The sequence below is a fragment of the Ammospiza nelsoni genome, chromosome 31 (genome assembly GCF_027579445.1).
Source record: "Ammospiza nelsoni isolate bAmmNel1 chromosome 31, bAmmNel1.pri, whole genome shotgun sequence".
NCBI classification, from domain to species: domain Eukaryota; kingdom Metazoa; phylum Chordata; class Aves; order Passeriformes; family Passerellidae; genus Ammospiza; species Ammospiza nelsoni.
In genome coordinates this window covers 2,403,503-2,419,673 of record NC_080663.1, presented here as the reverse complement: position 1 = coordinate 2,419,673, position 16,171 = coordinate 2,403,503, and the positions used below count along the sequence as shown (strand labels likewise).

At 55.2% G+C, this 16,171-nt stretch overlaps 2 protein-coding genes and 2 pseudogenes across 4 annotated transcripts in view; 2 read left to right on the top strand and 2 right to left on the bottom strand.

The window, feature by feature from the left end:
- LOC132085611 (class I histocompatibility antigen, F10 alpha chain-like) overlaps positions 1 to 16,171 on the bottom strand; it is a 777,359-nt gene that overhangs the window by 288,366 nt on the left and 472,822 nt on the right. The gene's annotated exons all lie outside the window — the stretch shown is intronic.
- The window catches only part of LOC132085554 (uncharacterized), a 560,373-nt pseudogene that overhangs the window by 429,051 nt on the left and 115,151 nt on the right, over positions 1 to 16,171 (top strand).
- On the top strand, positions 4,442 to 6,899 carry LOC132085614 (class II histocompatibility antigen, B-L beta chain-like). The gene is made up of 4 exons (XM_059491076.1): positions 4,442 to 4,526; positions 5,001 to 5,270; positions 5,976 to 6,260; positions 6,865 to 6,899. The coding sequence occupies exons 1-4, from the start codon at positions 4,442 to 4,444 to the stop codon at positions 6,897 to 6,899; spliced, it is 675 nt and encodes a 224-aa protein (XP_059347059.1).
- Positions 11,000 to 16,171, bottom strand: part of LOC132085561 (zinc finger protein 850-like) — a 221,297-nt pseudogene continuing 216,125 nt past the window's right edge.

Sequence of the window (16,171 nt, the reverse complement as noted above, 5' to 3'; positions counted from 1 at the left end):
TTCCCATGTGCAGAAACCTCCAGCTGCTGCTCCCAGTGCAGGGTCCCCCTGTGCTCACAGGCCTCTGCAGCCCCTGGAGAATTTGCCTCTTACCATGGCCGCCGTTTCCCTGAAGTAAGGAGGTTCTCCATCCACCATCCCGATGGTCACAGTGCCAAAGGCCCAGATGTCCACCTTGGGGCCATAAGGAGATCTGGTCACAACTTCTGGGGCCATCCAGTGAGCAGTGCCCACCATGGAGCTGCACTGGTCCTGCTCAGGGCTGAGCTGAGAGCAGAGGCCAAAATCAGCTGAGGACAGAAACAAACCCTGTCAAAGGCAGCTGGAATGAGGAGACCAAGCACCAAGATTCCCCACTCTCAGTCTGAGAGTGCAGTTGTGAAGTCAGCTGGAAAAGCCCTCAGGGCTGTAGCCAAGGAAAGATGGAACTGGACCCTTTAAGAAACCCTCAGCTTTCATGCAGTGGCTTTTGCTGATTCCCTTGGAGCTTTAGATTCCCACTGCTGCCCCTCTGGCAGGGCCATAGGCAGAGCAAAGGCACTGCTGGCACCCTGCTCCTCTCCTGAGCTCTCTGCAGGGGCAGCCGCTCTCAGCTGGCAGCAGGGGCCGGGCAGTGCCCCCAGCAGCCCTTGTGGGGCTCTGGCCCTCCCTGGGAAGCAGCCCCACACCTGCAGCCCGGGAGCGCCGTGCCTGGCCAGGAACACCCACCCAGCCTGACAGAGCCGTCCGTGCCCAGGAGGATGTTGGAGCTCTTCAGATCCCTGTGGATCACCTGCTTGGAATGGAGGAAATCCAGGCCCTGCACACACTGAGAGAGAACAACGTGGTAAATAGGTGTGATTCATGCTGATAAAATTGAAACAGTAATCAATATTGATACACTAATTAATATTTGGAAATTATAAAACAGTTAAAAGTTGTAATGCCAAAGAAGGAAGGGAGAGGAGGGGCTCTACCCCCCTCTCCTGGCAGATGTTCAAGGATAGGAGGAAAAAGAAAGAGATAACAGTTACTAAAAATTAACTGAGAGAAGTGAACATCTGGTTGGGTCAAAGGAAAATGCCCGCTATAAGAGATTTATTGCTTTGATGCTAAAATGTAGTAATATCTTAGTTTTGGCTTACATTGTACTGGCTTGGTGTGCATGTGTAACCCAAAGGTGAATTAAAGGACAATGAAGAAGACTATAGGGCCTTCATCAGTGACGACCCCCAAAGACTTGTGTGCCACCAAACCGAGTGGCGGCGCATGCGTGGTAAAGGTGGTGAGGAGGGTGGAGACAGAAAAGTGACGAACCAAAAATAGGAGGAGATGGCATTGACACATGGCATATAAGGGGCGACTTTCACTTGGCAAACTTGTACGTGAAGTGGCAAGGGTCATTGAACCCTGCCCTCCGTACCCCGCGGTTGTTTTTGCTTATGCGCTATTATTTGAACCATATTATCCCTTATTTATATATTTGCTAAACTATTTAATTAAAATTGCTGCTACCTTAAATATTGTTTGGGGTTTTTTTATGATGGGATAATTGGGCAAACATAACACCTGCAAGCACAGAAGGACACCTTCTGGGCTGGCTGCTGAGAATGCCTCGGGCAGGAGGATCCTCCGGCAGCGACCCCAGAGCCACTCTGGGCACTGAGGCCTCCGTGTCCCACAGCAACGGGAACACCACGGGGACGTGGCGCTGTTCCTGTGACATCCCAGCAGCAGCTCATGTAGAAACTGCCTGGAAGGTTCTCCTGTGTCACCAAGGAGCACAAAGAACCCTCCCAGGGCACAGCCCATGGCCCAAAGGGTGCAAGAGGAACTCGGAAAATGCAGCAAACAAGGACATCCCATAGCCCAGCCTGAACACTGAGGAGGAACAAGGACGGCACCAAACCAAAGGAAACGTAACCTTTAGTCACTGATGCTTCTGACTAAAAGCAGCAAGCCTTGTTCCGTCTGGGATCTTTGTTCTAGTTCTAAAAACGAGCAAGGTTCCCCACTCTAAATACACAGAAGGCAGGAACTGGGGAGGAGGTGGGGTTAGGAAGGAGGAGGAGGAGAGAGAGAGGGAAAGGAGGAGCAGGAACAGGAGGAGCAGGAACAGGAACAGGAGGAACAGGAGGTTCCAGTGCCCCCTGTGGCCGCAGCCACGGGACCATCGCCCCCAGCTCGTCCTGCAGGTGGGCGGGGAGGGGGAGCTCGTCCCAAATCCATCGGGGGGGTCCCCGAGAGGGTTTTTTATTGGGGTGTGTTTGGAGCTCGCAGATTGTGAAATTGACCCCAAGTATCATCTGGTGTCCCTGGGAGGTTTTTTTCTCTGTGTGTGTAGGTTTGGATCTTGCAGGAGCCCAAAGCTGAGCCCCTTGGGGGATCTTTGGGGGCCCACGTGGCCATTGCCCAGTATGGGCAGGGGAGGACATTGGTCCTGGGGACCCCCGGGAGAGCAGAGGAGGGGAACCCCTGGGACCCCCAGAGTAGGGAGAGCAGAGAGGGGCGATCCCAGAGCTGGGGGACCCCGGCAGACTGGAAAGGGTGGGAGCCTGGAGAGGAGGGACCCCTGGGATCCCTGGGATGTCAAAGTAGAACATCAGGGTAGAAGGGACCCCATGGACCCCCAAAAGCCCCTGGATCATCCCTAAGCAGGACGCCGGAGAATGAAGAACCCCTGGAACCACTGGACCCCCATGATCCCAAGGAAAGGAAACCTGTGGAACCCCAAAAGTGGAGAGATCAGCAATAGGGAACTCCTGGGAGAGTTTTTTCGGGCTAAATCTTGATGTGTGGAGATTTTCATGGACACAAGACTCCTGCTGAGTTCCAGAGATGGACCTGGCCAGGAGGAGCCGCTACTCCAAGGTGCTCCCACCTTGGTTTCCCCCAAACCAGGGTCTGTCATTCCCAAGCTGTGGCAAGATGGAGGAGGAGGAAAAGCCCCAGAGATCCCTCACGAGGAGGGGCTGCAAACTCAGCCCAGGGAGGTGTGGGGAGGAAAGAGCCCCCCTGAGCCAGGAAGGCGGCCAGAGATGCAGCCAGAGCTCAGAGCTGGTGGAGAAGCCTCATGGCAGAGAGAAGTCCCACAAGTGCTTGGAATGTGGGAAGGGTTTCAGCTCCAGCTCCACCCTGAAGGAACACCTGAACATCCACACTGGGGAGAGTGTGGTAGTCAGGGAGAGGCGCTGCGGAAGATGTCGCGATGTCACGGAAAGCCAGGACCCTCTGTTCCCCATAGATAAGACCCTCAGTTACTCACAGATAAGAAACTAACAGTAGGAATGTTGCCCCACTGAATCCAGTAACTTTCCACTCCTTACCCAGTACTTTTCCATTCCCTACTAACCATAGGTAAGAAGGACAAACCCCTTTTTGACGTAGAGACCCCCAAGACTATAAGACCCCAGAAGAAGAAGTAATAAACGCCATTTGACCGTCCACCACATTGGTGTCTGCGTGTGTCATTGGCCCGAACGGCCCTGGAGAGTGGGCTGTCGAGCTGTACCTCAGAACCAGTCGCCTGCCTTGACATAGAAGGCAACAGGAGAGGCCCTGGGAGTGTGGGGAATGTGGGAAGAGCTTCAGTGGGACCTCTGACCTCAGCAAGTACCACAAGATCCCCACTGGGGAATGGCCCTAGGAGTGTTCGGAATGTCAGAAGAGCTTCAGGTGGGATTCAGAGATTGTCACTCACCAGCACTTCCACACCAGGGAGAGGCCCTGCGAGTGTCCCGAGTGTAGGAAGAGCTCCGTGCATTGCTCCAGCTCCATCCCCATGGGAGAATCTGCCCTGGATGATCCCCAGTGACTCCCGTTGGGCAGAGCCCTGGTGACCCCTGTTCTGGCTGATCCATGTTGGGCAGGGGGAAGGTGTTGGAGAGATTTCTTTCCCTTCTCCTTGTGCTGCTATGATTTGGTTGGTAATAAATTCCCTCCGTGTGTCCAGGCCGGGTCTGATGTGCCCGTGCGGGATTTGCTGCGGGATCTCTCCCGGTCCTTGTTCCCAGCCAGGAACCCTCGGTTCCATTTTCTGTCCCTGTGCGGCTGCGGGGGCAGGGACAGAGCGGCTCTGGGGGTGCCTGGCATCGGGCCAGCGTCATCGCTCGCCACGGACACCCCTGAGATGCCGCGCACCTGGGCACGCATTTCTGGGCTCACCTGAGCTCCCACCTGCCCAGGCCCCAAGGTTCCCCCTGCCCAAAAAACCCCCAGCCCGGGGCTGCAGGGTCCCGGAAAGGCCTCAGCCAATGGCGGCGCAGGCAGGAGGCAGTACAGCCAATGAGAGCTCGGGTCGTTGCCTCATCGGTTGCCGGGCAGAGCTCGTGCCCCCTCACTGCCCAGAAGCGGCGGCAGCCAATGAGAGCGCGCGGCGCTGCCGAGCCCGCCCTGCTCCGGACTGGCGCTCCCAGCGCAGCGCGGCTGCTTTGGGGCTGCTGCTCCCTGCCCGGCCCCGGCCATGGGGCGAGGGGCGGCAGCTGGGGCCCTGCTGGTGCCACTGGTGGTGCTGGGAGCCCCCCCGGCTGCGGGCGCGGAGCTCTCGGGTGAGCGGGGGTCGGGAGGCGCTGGGACAGGGGGGAAGAAGGGGGAAAAGGGGGCGAAGGGAGGAGGCCGGAACGGAGGGGGAGGAGGAAGGGACCCCCAAAGGGAGAGCGGAGGGGCTGAGGGGTGGGGGAAGGAGAGGTAGCGGTGGGAGAGGGTGGGGAAGCGGGGAAAAGCGGAGGTGGGACACCATATCTGAGCGGGAGGGGCCTGGGGATTGGGGAATTTGTGGGAAAATGGGGAAATGGCATCCCAAAGTGATTTAGGGAGCGGCCGGAGGTGGGAGGGGAGAGGATGTGGAAGGGGAAATGGGGGAAGGGCGGCAAAGAGGAAGCGGCAGCGCGGGCAGGAGTGTCCCATGGCGGCCGAGGGGCACAGGGGGTGCGGAGTGGGGATCCGGAGTGGCACCGGAGCTCTGGGGGTGCTGGGGGAGGGTGTTGGAGAGGCACCCCCCGATCTATGTTCTGCACACACAGGGGTGTTCCAAAGGATGACAAACTCCGAGTGTTACTTCATTAACGCCACGGAGAAGGTGAGGTACGTCCAGAGATCCATCTACAACCGGGATCAGTTCATAATGTTCGACAGCGACGTGGGGCACTTTGTGGGGCTCACCCCCTATGGGGAGAAGTTGGCCAAGCGCTGGAACAGCAACGCGGTATTCATGGAGGACAGACGGACTGCGGTGGACTGGTTCTGCCGGTGCTGGTACAAGAATTTTACCCCGTTCATCAGGGAGCGCCGAGGTGAGCGAGAGGCAGAGCGTGTACCCTCGGGGCCTGCCCTGCCAGTGAGCCTGGAGCCCCTCAAAATCTCCCTGGGCATCGGCCCAGAGCTCTCAGCCCTCCTTGTGCCCACCCCCGGGGTCTCCAGATCCTCCCAGTCCCTCCCAGTGCCCCCCCGGGCGTCCATTTCAGCGACCCGTAAAGTTGACGCTTGGCAACCAATGAGATCGCATCATGTTCATGACTCATCTGTTGCCAGGCGGACCCGCATCGCCGAGTGCCTCGCGCCGGACTCGACCTCCCAGTGCCGCACACTTCATTCCCAGTTCCTCCCAGTGCCACCAAGATCCCTCCCAGTGCCATTCCAGTCCCTCCAAGACCATGCCCAGTTCCTCCCCAGTCTCTCCCAGTCCATTCCCAGTCTCTTCCCAGTTCATTCACAGTTCACTCTTAGACCTCCACCCTCTCTCCCAGTTCCCCCATTCCTTCCCATCTCTCTGTGTCACCCAACTCCCTCCCAGTCTCTCCCACTCCCTCCCATCACATTCCCAATTCATCCGAGCCCATTCCCAGTCCCTCCCACCACATTCCCCAATCCATTCCCTGTCATTCCGAGTCCATTTCAGTCCGTTCCCACTCCCTCTCCAGCCCAGCCCTCCCCTCTCTCTCCCAGCGCCCCCCAGCTGATCCCAGTGTGTCCCCGCTCTCCCTCTCTCTCTCTCCCAGTGCCCCCCAGCGTGTCCATCTCGCTGGTGCCCCCCTCGAGCTCCCAGCCCGGCCCCAGCCGCCTGCTCTGCTCCGTGATGGATTTCTACCCTGCTGCCATCCAGGTGAGGTGGTTCCAGGGCCAGCAGGAGCTCTCGGAGCACGTGGTGGCCACCGACGTGGTCCCCAACGGGGACTGGACCTACCAGCTGCTGGTGCTGCTGGAAACGCCGCCCCGGCGCGGGCTCAGCTACAGCTGCCAGGTGGAGCACGTCAGCCTGGAGCAGCCCCTGAGGCGGCACTGGGGTACGGGGGAGCCCCTGGGGGCGCTGGCAGAGCCGCTGGGCTGTGCTGGGAGCCACTGGGAGGGAGCTGGAGAGAGCCGGGCTGGAAGTGGGAGAAGGGCTGGGGGCTGGGCAAGGGCTGGGAAGGGGTCTGGGGGATGCTGGAGAGGGTGGGATGGGCTTGGGAGGATCCTGGTGGGCCGTGGGAGGGAGTTTGGGGGTGCTGGGTGTGACTGGGAGGGAGTTTGGGGGCGCTGGGTGTGACTGGGAGGGATCGCAGTGAGCCCGGAGGGGCTGGAAGGAGATCGGCGATGGCAAAGCGGGGCTCGCCATGAGCTCGGTTGTGCTGGGCACAGACTGGGAGGGCTCTGGCTGAGTCCTGCTGGGGCTGCCAAGGGACTGCGAGAGGCTTTGGGGCTCCTGGGGTGCTGGGGGCAACTGGGAGGGGGCTGTGGGACGCTGAGAGGGACGGGAGGGGCTTTGGTGGCTCCTGGGCAGGACAGAAAGGGATCGGGGGGAGGTTTCAGGGTGTCCTGGCTGGGCCGGGGGCCACAGGGAGGGCGCTGGGAAGGGCTCGGGGTGTCGGTGAGAGGTTTTGGGGGTGCTGAGCCCTGCGGACCCCCCAGAGATGCCGCCGCCGCCGCCCGCAGCAAGATGCTGACGGGCATCGGGGGCTTCGTCTTGGGCTTCGTCTTCCTGGCGCTGGGGCTCGGCTTCTCCCTGCGCAAGAAGGTCAGGGCGGGTGCCGGGGGTGGCGTCCCCGCCGTGGCGGAGCGTGTGCGCTCCCGCCGGGGCCCCCAGCCCGGTGTCACCCCCTTTTCTCTGCCCACAGAGCTCCTGAGCCGGCGGCGGCCGCAGCCCCTCCCCGTGGGCTCGGGCCCGGCCGGGACCCCCGGCTCCGTCCCCGCTCCACTGATTTTGGGGGGTCCCGTGTCCCCGCCAGCCCCGCTGGCACTCTGCCCCCGCACAGTGCCTGCTCCCAGTGCTCCCAGTAAAGCTTCCCAGTTGGGCCCGGGGCCGTTTATTGGGGGGGCAATGGGGAGGGATTTGGGCAAAGGGAGGGGGACAAATGGTGGTGGCTTGGGAGAGTCTGTCAGAATTTTCCCTCATCTGCCTCACGATTGTCATTTGAGGACCACTGAAGAGAAGACCCCCGCCCCCCGTCTCCTCTGTAGGAGAAAGTCACATGCAACAAGACCCAGAGACCCCAGAGCACAGTGTTCAGTTGCTGTTTTCACAGCTGTTGTTTGCTGTGTGCTACACTGAGCCCAATGAGAAGAACGGGGCACTGTGCCCTTTGTGCAACAACAGCCTTGGAAGCTGTCCCACCTCTCGGCCTGGCTGGACTTCTCCTGAGTTTCAGGTGGTCCCCCCACAGAAGACCCTCACCTATTTTAACCCCACCAGGACAGACAGACTGAGATGTAAGGAGCCTCTCCATCAAGGACTGAGACATGGAACTCCCATGTGAAAAGGCCCCTCTGCTCCTTCCAAGGACTGGGACTGAAACCCCCAGCCCGGGGCAGGTGTGTGGGGGAGGCAAGCTGACCAAAGCGAGATGTTTGCCTGCAGGTTGTGACCGCTGGACCAAGAAGACAATGGCTCTCGCTTACTGATGAGAGCATGGACTACCTGTTACATCTATTCCTTATTGTATCTGCTTCCCCATCCTCGCAATTTCCAATAGAGTTATCATAATAAAAACCCCTGAGTTAGCGAGAGACTTCGAGATCTCCCCGACGTAACAGTGGATCCTCGACTGGACTGGACCAAAGGACTTCATCTCTATGTTTGGTAGCTCTATCCCCTCTTTCTCTCTCTCTCTCTTTTGTCTCTCTCTTCCCCCATCTTTTTCTCTCCCTTAATCCCTCTATCGCATTTCGCTGTGGTCATTCAATAAAGGTGCATTTGTTTCGATTATCATTGCAAACCCCCTTGTACCGTGTCGGTTCTTTTTGCACCCTGAGATCAAATCCACAAACCATCACAAAACCCGTCCGTGAGGACAGATCGTGACACCCCCCGAGGACCCCTCCTCAAATTCCCCTCCAAAGCCCCCCCAGCACCCCCCGCTAAAACCCGCTCAAGTTCCCCCCAGACCCTCCCCAAATCCCCCCCAAACATCCTCAAGACCCCTCCCCAAATTCCCCTCCCAGTGCCTCCCCCGCTCTCTCCAGCGCCTCCCGCAGGACCCGCCCGAGCCCCGGGCGGCTCCTGCGGGTCCCTGAGGTGGTCCCGGGGGGCGGGGAGGGGAGGGGGCGCCCGCTCCATGCCCGGCCCCGGGGTCAGGGGGCGCTGCTTTGGGCTCGGCTCTGATTGGCTGGTACACACGGGGAGGGCGGGAGTTGCTGAGGGGAGACGCCCGGTGATTGGTTTGTTTCGTAGATGGTGTGCTGATTGACAGGATGGGGCAGGGGGAGGCGGGTTTTGCCGAGGGGAGGCGCCCGGTGATTGGTTGGATAAAGGCAAAGACGGCGGGACTTGCTGAGAGGAGACCCGCGGTGATTGGTTGGTTTGGGGCAGGGTCCACCGTGATTTGTTAATTTGGGAGAGGAAGGGCGGTGATTGGATGATTTGGGGTGGGGCACGTCACTATTGACTGGGAAAAGTCACGGATTTTTAAGGGAACATTCCCGGTTTTTTGGGGAAAAACTCTCAGACTTTTAAGGAAAAATTCCTGTGTTTTGCAGGAGAAACATTGACGAATTTTTTGACCCCACATGACCACAAATAACCTAAATAACCCCAAAACTCTCGAAATAAACCCCAAAGAACCTCCAACAAACCCTAAACAATACCAGAAAATGCCCCAAATAACCCAAAAAAAACCCAAACAAAAAAACCCCAAATTAAACTCAAAATTCCCCAAATGATTTCAAGTACTACTAAAAAAAGCCCATATACAATAACATTAACCCCAAGAACCCCAAGTAATTCCGAAAAAACCCAAGTAAACCCAAACAAACCCAAATACTTCCAAATAAACACAAATATTTCCAAATAACCCCAAATAAACAGAAATAAACCAAGTAAAACCCAAGATAAAGCCCAATTAGTCCATAAATAACCCCAAATAAACCCCAAACCAACCTCATAATTAAACCCAAAGAAACCTCAAGTTCCTCCCGTCCCCACCCCAAAAAAGATCCCGCGGCACTGATGACGTTCCACTTGCTGGCCGTAAACTCAGAGCACTGGCCCCACCCAGAGATTTTCAGCCAATCAGCGCCTGGCCCGACTCTGACTCATCACTTGCCAGCCACAGACCAAGGCCTCTCACTGCGGTAAATACTCAGAGACCGCGCGGGTAATTTCCAGCCAATCAGAGCGTGTCTCGCTGATGATTCATCAGTTGCCAGGAGCGGAATTTGGTGGGGGGGGGGGGGGAAGGTGACCCTGGGGATGGGCTGGGGACCCCAAATTAGTCTAAAATGGGGTCGGGACCCCAAAATGGAGCATGAGGGGCCTGGAGCACCCAAAACCAAACACGGGGGAGGGGATTGGGGGAATGATCAGAAAGGGGAGGGAGAGTGGGGAATAGAGGGTTGGGACCCAAAAATTGAGCTGGGAAGGGGATGGGACGCCCAAATTGAGGTGGGAGGGGAATGGGACCGCCAAATTAAGCTGGGAGGGGTATGAGATCCCAAAACTGAGCTGGGAGAGGGATGGGACACCCTAAATTGAGCTGGGATGGGGGTGGGACCCCAAACAGGGTGAAGCCAATTTTGTTCCTATGATATGTAAATGAGTTTATGGATATGCAAAGAGTCTATGAATATGCAACAGGCTGATGTCATGGGAGACAAGGACCAAGGAGCAAAGGTTGTTATGGCCACCAAGACGCCCCAGTTATTTTCGGGGACAACCCTTTAATTATTCTGGCTTGATTACATCAGCCTGTTGCATATTCATAGACCCTCATGCATAACCATACTCATTTACATATTTCATGAACTATTTTATATGGCCCATCCTTTGATTACTACTACTACTACTACTACTACTACTACTACTAACAATAATAATAATAATAAAAATAATTTGAAATTAAAGGGCTCTCAGGAAAAGATATGGGAGTAGAAAAAACAGTTCTTTATTAGGAAAAACTAAAAATACAAATGCAGTAGTACAAACAAAAAAACAACAGTGACAGAGTCAGAATCCTCTTGGAATCCAGTGAAAAAGGTTGATCCCTTGGAATCCAGTGGGAAAAGGCCTGATCCCCTGGGAATCCAGTGGAAAAGAGCTGATCGTCTTAGAATCCAGTGGGAAAACCGTGATCCTCGAGGAATTCAGTGAAAAATGAGGGTGATCCATTGGAATCCAGTAGGAATAGGGATGATCCTTTGGGAATCCATTTCTTACCACCCAAAGACAGGGCAAAGGCAGGGCCGTGGAGTTATTATAGGGTATCCCAAGGGTGGAGTTGGGGTCTGGGTCAGGGGAGGAGTTCTTAGCTACACAAGAAGGGTGACATTGAATTCCTTCCTCTTAGCAACAGCAGCACTCCACACAGAAAACGTCCCCAAATCCTAAATTCCCTCTAAAACAATTGAGAAATTATGGAACTTCAGATATATTCAATCAATTTCCTTCATTTAACCCAGTTTTGGGTGTTTTTAAAGGATGAAGATGAAGCAGAGGAAAATTAAGGCCAAACCAAAAGTCTAAGCAGCCAGGTGTGTTCTCAACATGGATCACAGGGAATGTGGCTCACCTGGGCTGTGCCCAAAGTGCCTCTTCCAGTGGGGGGTGGAGCTGGAGCAGCGCACGAAGCTCTGCCCGCACTCGGGGCACTCGCAGGGCTTCCCTTAGTGGTGCCTCCGTTGGTGTTGGGTCAAGTGAGAGCTCTGTGAGAAGCTCTTCCCACACTGGGGACACTCGTAGGGCCTCTCCCCAGTGTGGATGCGCCGGTGGGTGACGAGGGTGGAGTTGTGCTTGAATCCCTTCCCGCAGTCAGGGCAGCGGAAGGGCCTCTCCTCTGTGTGAATCTGATAGTGCTGGAGGAGAACGAAGCTGGTCTTAAACCTCTTCCCACACTTGGAACACTCATAGGGCCTCTCCCCAGTGTGGATCCTCTGGTGCATGATCAGGCTGGAGCTCTCTCTGAAGCACATCCCACACTCAGAACACTTATACGGCCTTTCTCCAGTGTGGATCCTCTGGTGCTTCATCAGGCTGGAGCTCCGGCTGAAGCTCTTCCCACACTCCCCACACTCATAGGGCCGTTCCCCAGTGTGGATCCTCTGGTGCTTGATCAGTTCGGAGTTCCACCTGAAGCTCTTCCCACACTCCACGCACGTGTGGGGCTTCTCCCCATCATGGAGCTGCTCATGGAGCACCAGCTCCGAGCTCTGGCTCCGTCTCCGGCCGCCTTCCCGGCCCAGGCTGGCTCTTTCCCCCTCAGATCCCCGCCAGCTGCGTTTGCAGCCCCTCCTGGTGCGGCATCTCCAGGGCTTTTCCTCCCCGTTGTCTTCCTGCGCCGTGGAGCCGCTCAAAACGGCCTCTTCCACCAGGTTCTGCTGCGAGCATTTGTCCTCCCTGCTCTCCATGCTCAGCTCCTGCTCTGGGGGAGGAAGGACAAGGACAGGATGGGATTTGCCTCCGTGCCACAGGCAAGGGCAAGGAGATCCCACCACGGCTGAGCTGCAGCCGGGGCCATGCTGGGCTGGGAGATGGAGCAGCACAGAGGGGAAAGGGGCACTCATCGCCAGCTTGGGGCTGTGCACAAACCACCAACAGGACTGGACTGCTAGGAATGCATCCTGAGCTGTGTTATTTTCCAACCATCTGTCTCATTACTTGGTTATGACAATGCGAAGATGCCTGTAGCTCACTTCACAGGTAGCAGACAAAAGACTTCATGTTCAAACTTACTTTAAAAGGTTTTTGACCAATCACACAAAGCAAAAGCATATTGACAGTAGTTCTATCCAAGCACTATAAGCACATTGAGGGTTAAAAAAATGCTTGCTTATTTCAAGTACAATACCTGCTTGTAAGCCTTAAAAAACAATGCACAGAGCTCCAGTATTAAGCTTGGAACTTCCTAATATCTTGCTAGATATACTTTTCCGCAGGTTAGGGAGTTATTCTAGATAAGTGTTAATGCACAGACCATTGTTCTATTTCTCCTTACTTGCTACTTCTTATATAATTTTTCTGCTGATCAATCTATTGGCTGCTACAAAGCTCAAATCAGTTCTACTGTCTCTGAGGTTTGTCTTGTGCAGCTTTCTCAAAACCATCTGATTTCAAGCATTCCAGACACACTGACTTCCTCCTCACCTACCTCATTGTCCTGGGGCATCTTCCTCCTCCTCGCAGCCTCCCAGGAGTTGGCAATGGGAAATCTTGGTTTGGGGAAAACAAGGGATGAGCACATTGAGTTTGAAGGTGACTCTGCCCAAGTCCATCTCTACAAGTCACTGGAACTCTGGGCTCCAGAAAAACCTCCCAAACACCCAGATTCAGCCCTGAAAAAGCCTCCCAGGAGTTCCCCGTCCCTGGCCCTCTTCTCTGGTGTTCAGGAGGTTCCCCCCTGTCCCAGCTGTTGGGGGTCACGCTTGGATTGGGGGTCCCCATTCTCCTCGGTGCCCGCCCTGCCCAGGCTGCTGGCAGTCCCACCAATGCCAAAAGCTCCCCCCGCTTCGCTCTGCCTATTTCGGGATGCTGGGGCTGTTTGGGCTCCCGGGCTCCCTTCTCCCCTCATTCTCTGCTCTGGGCTGCAGTGGCTCCAAGGAGTCCCCCCTGCCCCTCTCCAGGCTCTTGAGGCTCCCGCCAATGGCGGCGCTCCCCCCTCTCTGGGCTCCCCACTTTGGGCTCCTGGGGGACACAGGGCTCTGCTCCTCCAGGCTGCCTCTGCCGGCAGCCGCCACCGCCACCCCCCAATGTACCCCCGAGGGGCCTTTCCTGCTCAGCCTTGGACTTCTTCATTCTCCAAACATCCCCCCAAAAACCCCAACCCAGGGACCCGCAGGGATATCCGGCCAAGCTCCCCCTCCTCGCTCATGGGTGCGACTGGGGGGACAATGATCCCACAGGTGGGGGCTGCGAATTCAGGCAGGGATCGACAGCGTGGTTCCCTACCTCGGCTCAGCCTCCATCTGCCTTTGTCCCTCAGCTTCCGCCCGCTCCTTCTCTTCCTTCCCCCCTCCTCCTCCCCCTCTGTCTTACCCCCACCTCCTTCTCCTCTTCCATCCCTCCCCTTCCATCCCATCTCCTCCTCCTCCCTAACCCCACCTCCTTCTCCTCCTTCCATTGCTGCTCTCTGCCTTCATCCCTCCTCTTCCATCCCTCCCCCTGCTCCTCCTCCCTAACCCCACCTCCTCCTCCCCCTTTGTAATGAGTTAATGTCTTAGTTTGTCCATCAAGTTGCTAAAGACTATGAAAAGGTGAAAAGCCAATAATAGAAAAACCGCAATGAAAGATGTAACAAGCTAGAACGTTCCAAGATGAATATAACGGGCTAATATACTGCAAAATAAATCTCATAAGGCTTAAACTGCAAAATGTCATAAGGCTTAAACTGCTAATATGTTGAAAGGCTAAATAAGCAATGTGTAACTATACATAGCTATGTGCCTATTGTTAGCCGAGGAGGAAGGGGCAAGGCCCTTGACATGGGTAGCGGGCCTGCTATGATTGATAGCACAATATTTGCTTATCTGCTCAGTAAGCTTAAAGTTCCAGGAACCAGACCAACCATACCAACTAAGGAAAGGTTGACTGTGGGGCAAGAAGTGAAAGACTACCAGCCTTCATCCTCAGACCACCGGAAGGCAGACTACGACCGCCTAACAACAGGAGGAGAATGCACAGAGTACTACCCTGAAAGACATGCCAACCCGGAAGCAGGACTGTATACAAACCCCACGAAATACCAGAAGCGGGCGGCAGTTGGCGGAGCGGAGACTCCCCTGTCACCCAGCGCTGATTTGCTTTTTGCCTTGCTTGCTGTAATCAATAAAAATTCTTAATCTGATTATACTCACTCGGCAGATTGTCCACTCCAATTTATAACACCCTTCATCCCTGCCCTTCCCTCCCTCCTCCTCCTCCCCCAGCAGCAGCCACACCCCGTTCCCGCAGCCCTCGCAGCCGCGGCAGGAGCGGGGATGGAGCCGGGACAGGTCGGGATGGGCAGCGCGGGGCTCTCGGCTGCTCCCAGCCACTGCGGGCGGGGGGAACCCGGCCCGGGCCAAAGGAGAGGCAAACTGGGCAAACTGGGGGCTGCACATCCAAACTGGGCATTGCTGGGGACCCTGCCTGGGCACTGCCAGCCCTTGGGGCTCCTCTCGGCACATCCGCCAGGGGGGAACGCACACAGGGCTGGGGGATCCCAGCAGTGGCAGCACTGCCAGGGACTGGGCTGCACTGGGATCGTACTGGGAGTGACTGGGAGTGCACTGGGCTTGTACAGATATCATACTGGGATCATACTGAGACTGTACTGGCTCTGTACTGACACCATACTGGGATCATACTGGGATCGTGATGGGACTGTACTGGGTTTGTATTGACATTATTCTGGGATCATATTGCCATGCCAGGGCAGAGTGTGATCGCACTGATGGACACTGGGATCATACTGGGAGTGAGCAGGAGCCTGCAGGAGGCAACCGAGACCATGTTAGGGGCAAATGGGATATACTGGGAGTGACTGGGATTATGCTGAGGATGACTGGGAGCAGCTGTGAGTAACTGGGATCATGGTGGGAGCAACTGGGAAGAACAGGGAGTGACTGGGTGCATGCTGGCGGCGACTGGAAACTGCTGGGCTTGTACTGGGATGAACTGGGATCATACTGGTGGTGACTGGGATCATACTGGCAGTGAGTGCCACAACTCTGAGGCTGACTGGGAGTGCCTAGGAGCAAATGGGATCATACTGGAAGGAACTGGAAAGATGGTGGAGGGAACTGGGGTACCCTGGGAGATACTGGGAGTGACTGGAAGGAAAGTGAGGGTGAAAGAGAGGAACTGGAACCATGCAGAGCAAAACTGGTTTATTCTGGCAGAGACTGGGAGCACACTGGGCTCATATTTGGATCATACTGGGAGTGACTGGACTAATACTGGGAGGAACTGAGTGTCACAGTGAGCACTCCCTGCACATCATCCCCCATACTGGGCCTGACTGGGAGCAACTGGCATCATACTGGGACTCACTGAGTTGATTGAGGAAGCAACTGGAACCATGCTGGTGGCAGCTGGGACCAAACTGAGAGAGACTGGAAGTAAGTCGGATTATACTTGTAAAAAATGCATATTTTGTGATTGGGTTATCCCAAATATTAAAATGAATATTATATGTCTTGTGTTAGAAAGTAGTGCTGTATTAACTCTCTTAATTAGTGAGTTGAATATGGTTTTAGGTTATTAAAAAATGTTAAAATACAAACTATGCTTGGTAAGAGGCTTTTTTTAAAGAAAGGACTTGCAGCAAGATAGCAGCCACAGGATACCTAAATCTTTCAGAGAAAAAGAATTTATTGCTCTCTTATCAGAAGAAATGAACTTCTTCCTGCCTCGAAGGCACTGTTAGGATTCAGAGGCAGAAGCTGGCACTGACCAGACAGAATCCCGTGTTTGAATGGAATTTATGCATCATGTATGAAGTGTATGAATATTCAACAGGCTATTGTTTTTAATGGTTAATCCTGTGTTAACAGGTGTCCTTTTTCAGGCTTGTGCTGCCCAGAAAAAGGTACCCGGACATCCGTAACTCTTGGTATTTATTGTCTCATATTGTCCGAATTCGATTTCTCCAAACTGTGATGACTCTAATTGTATTACTATTTTTCATACCCATTTTATTACTATTATGGTTTTAAAATTTTAAAAGCAAGTGATTGGCGTTTTTCACAATTTGGTAGCAGAGGATGGTTACTAACACCTCGCTGCCGGTGCTTTAGGAGAGTCAGAGTGGGG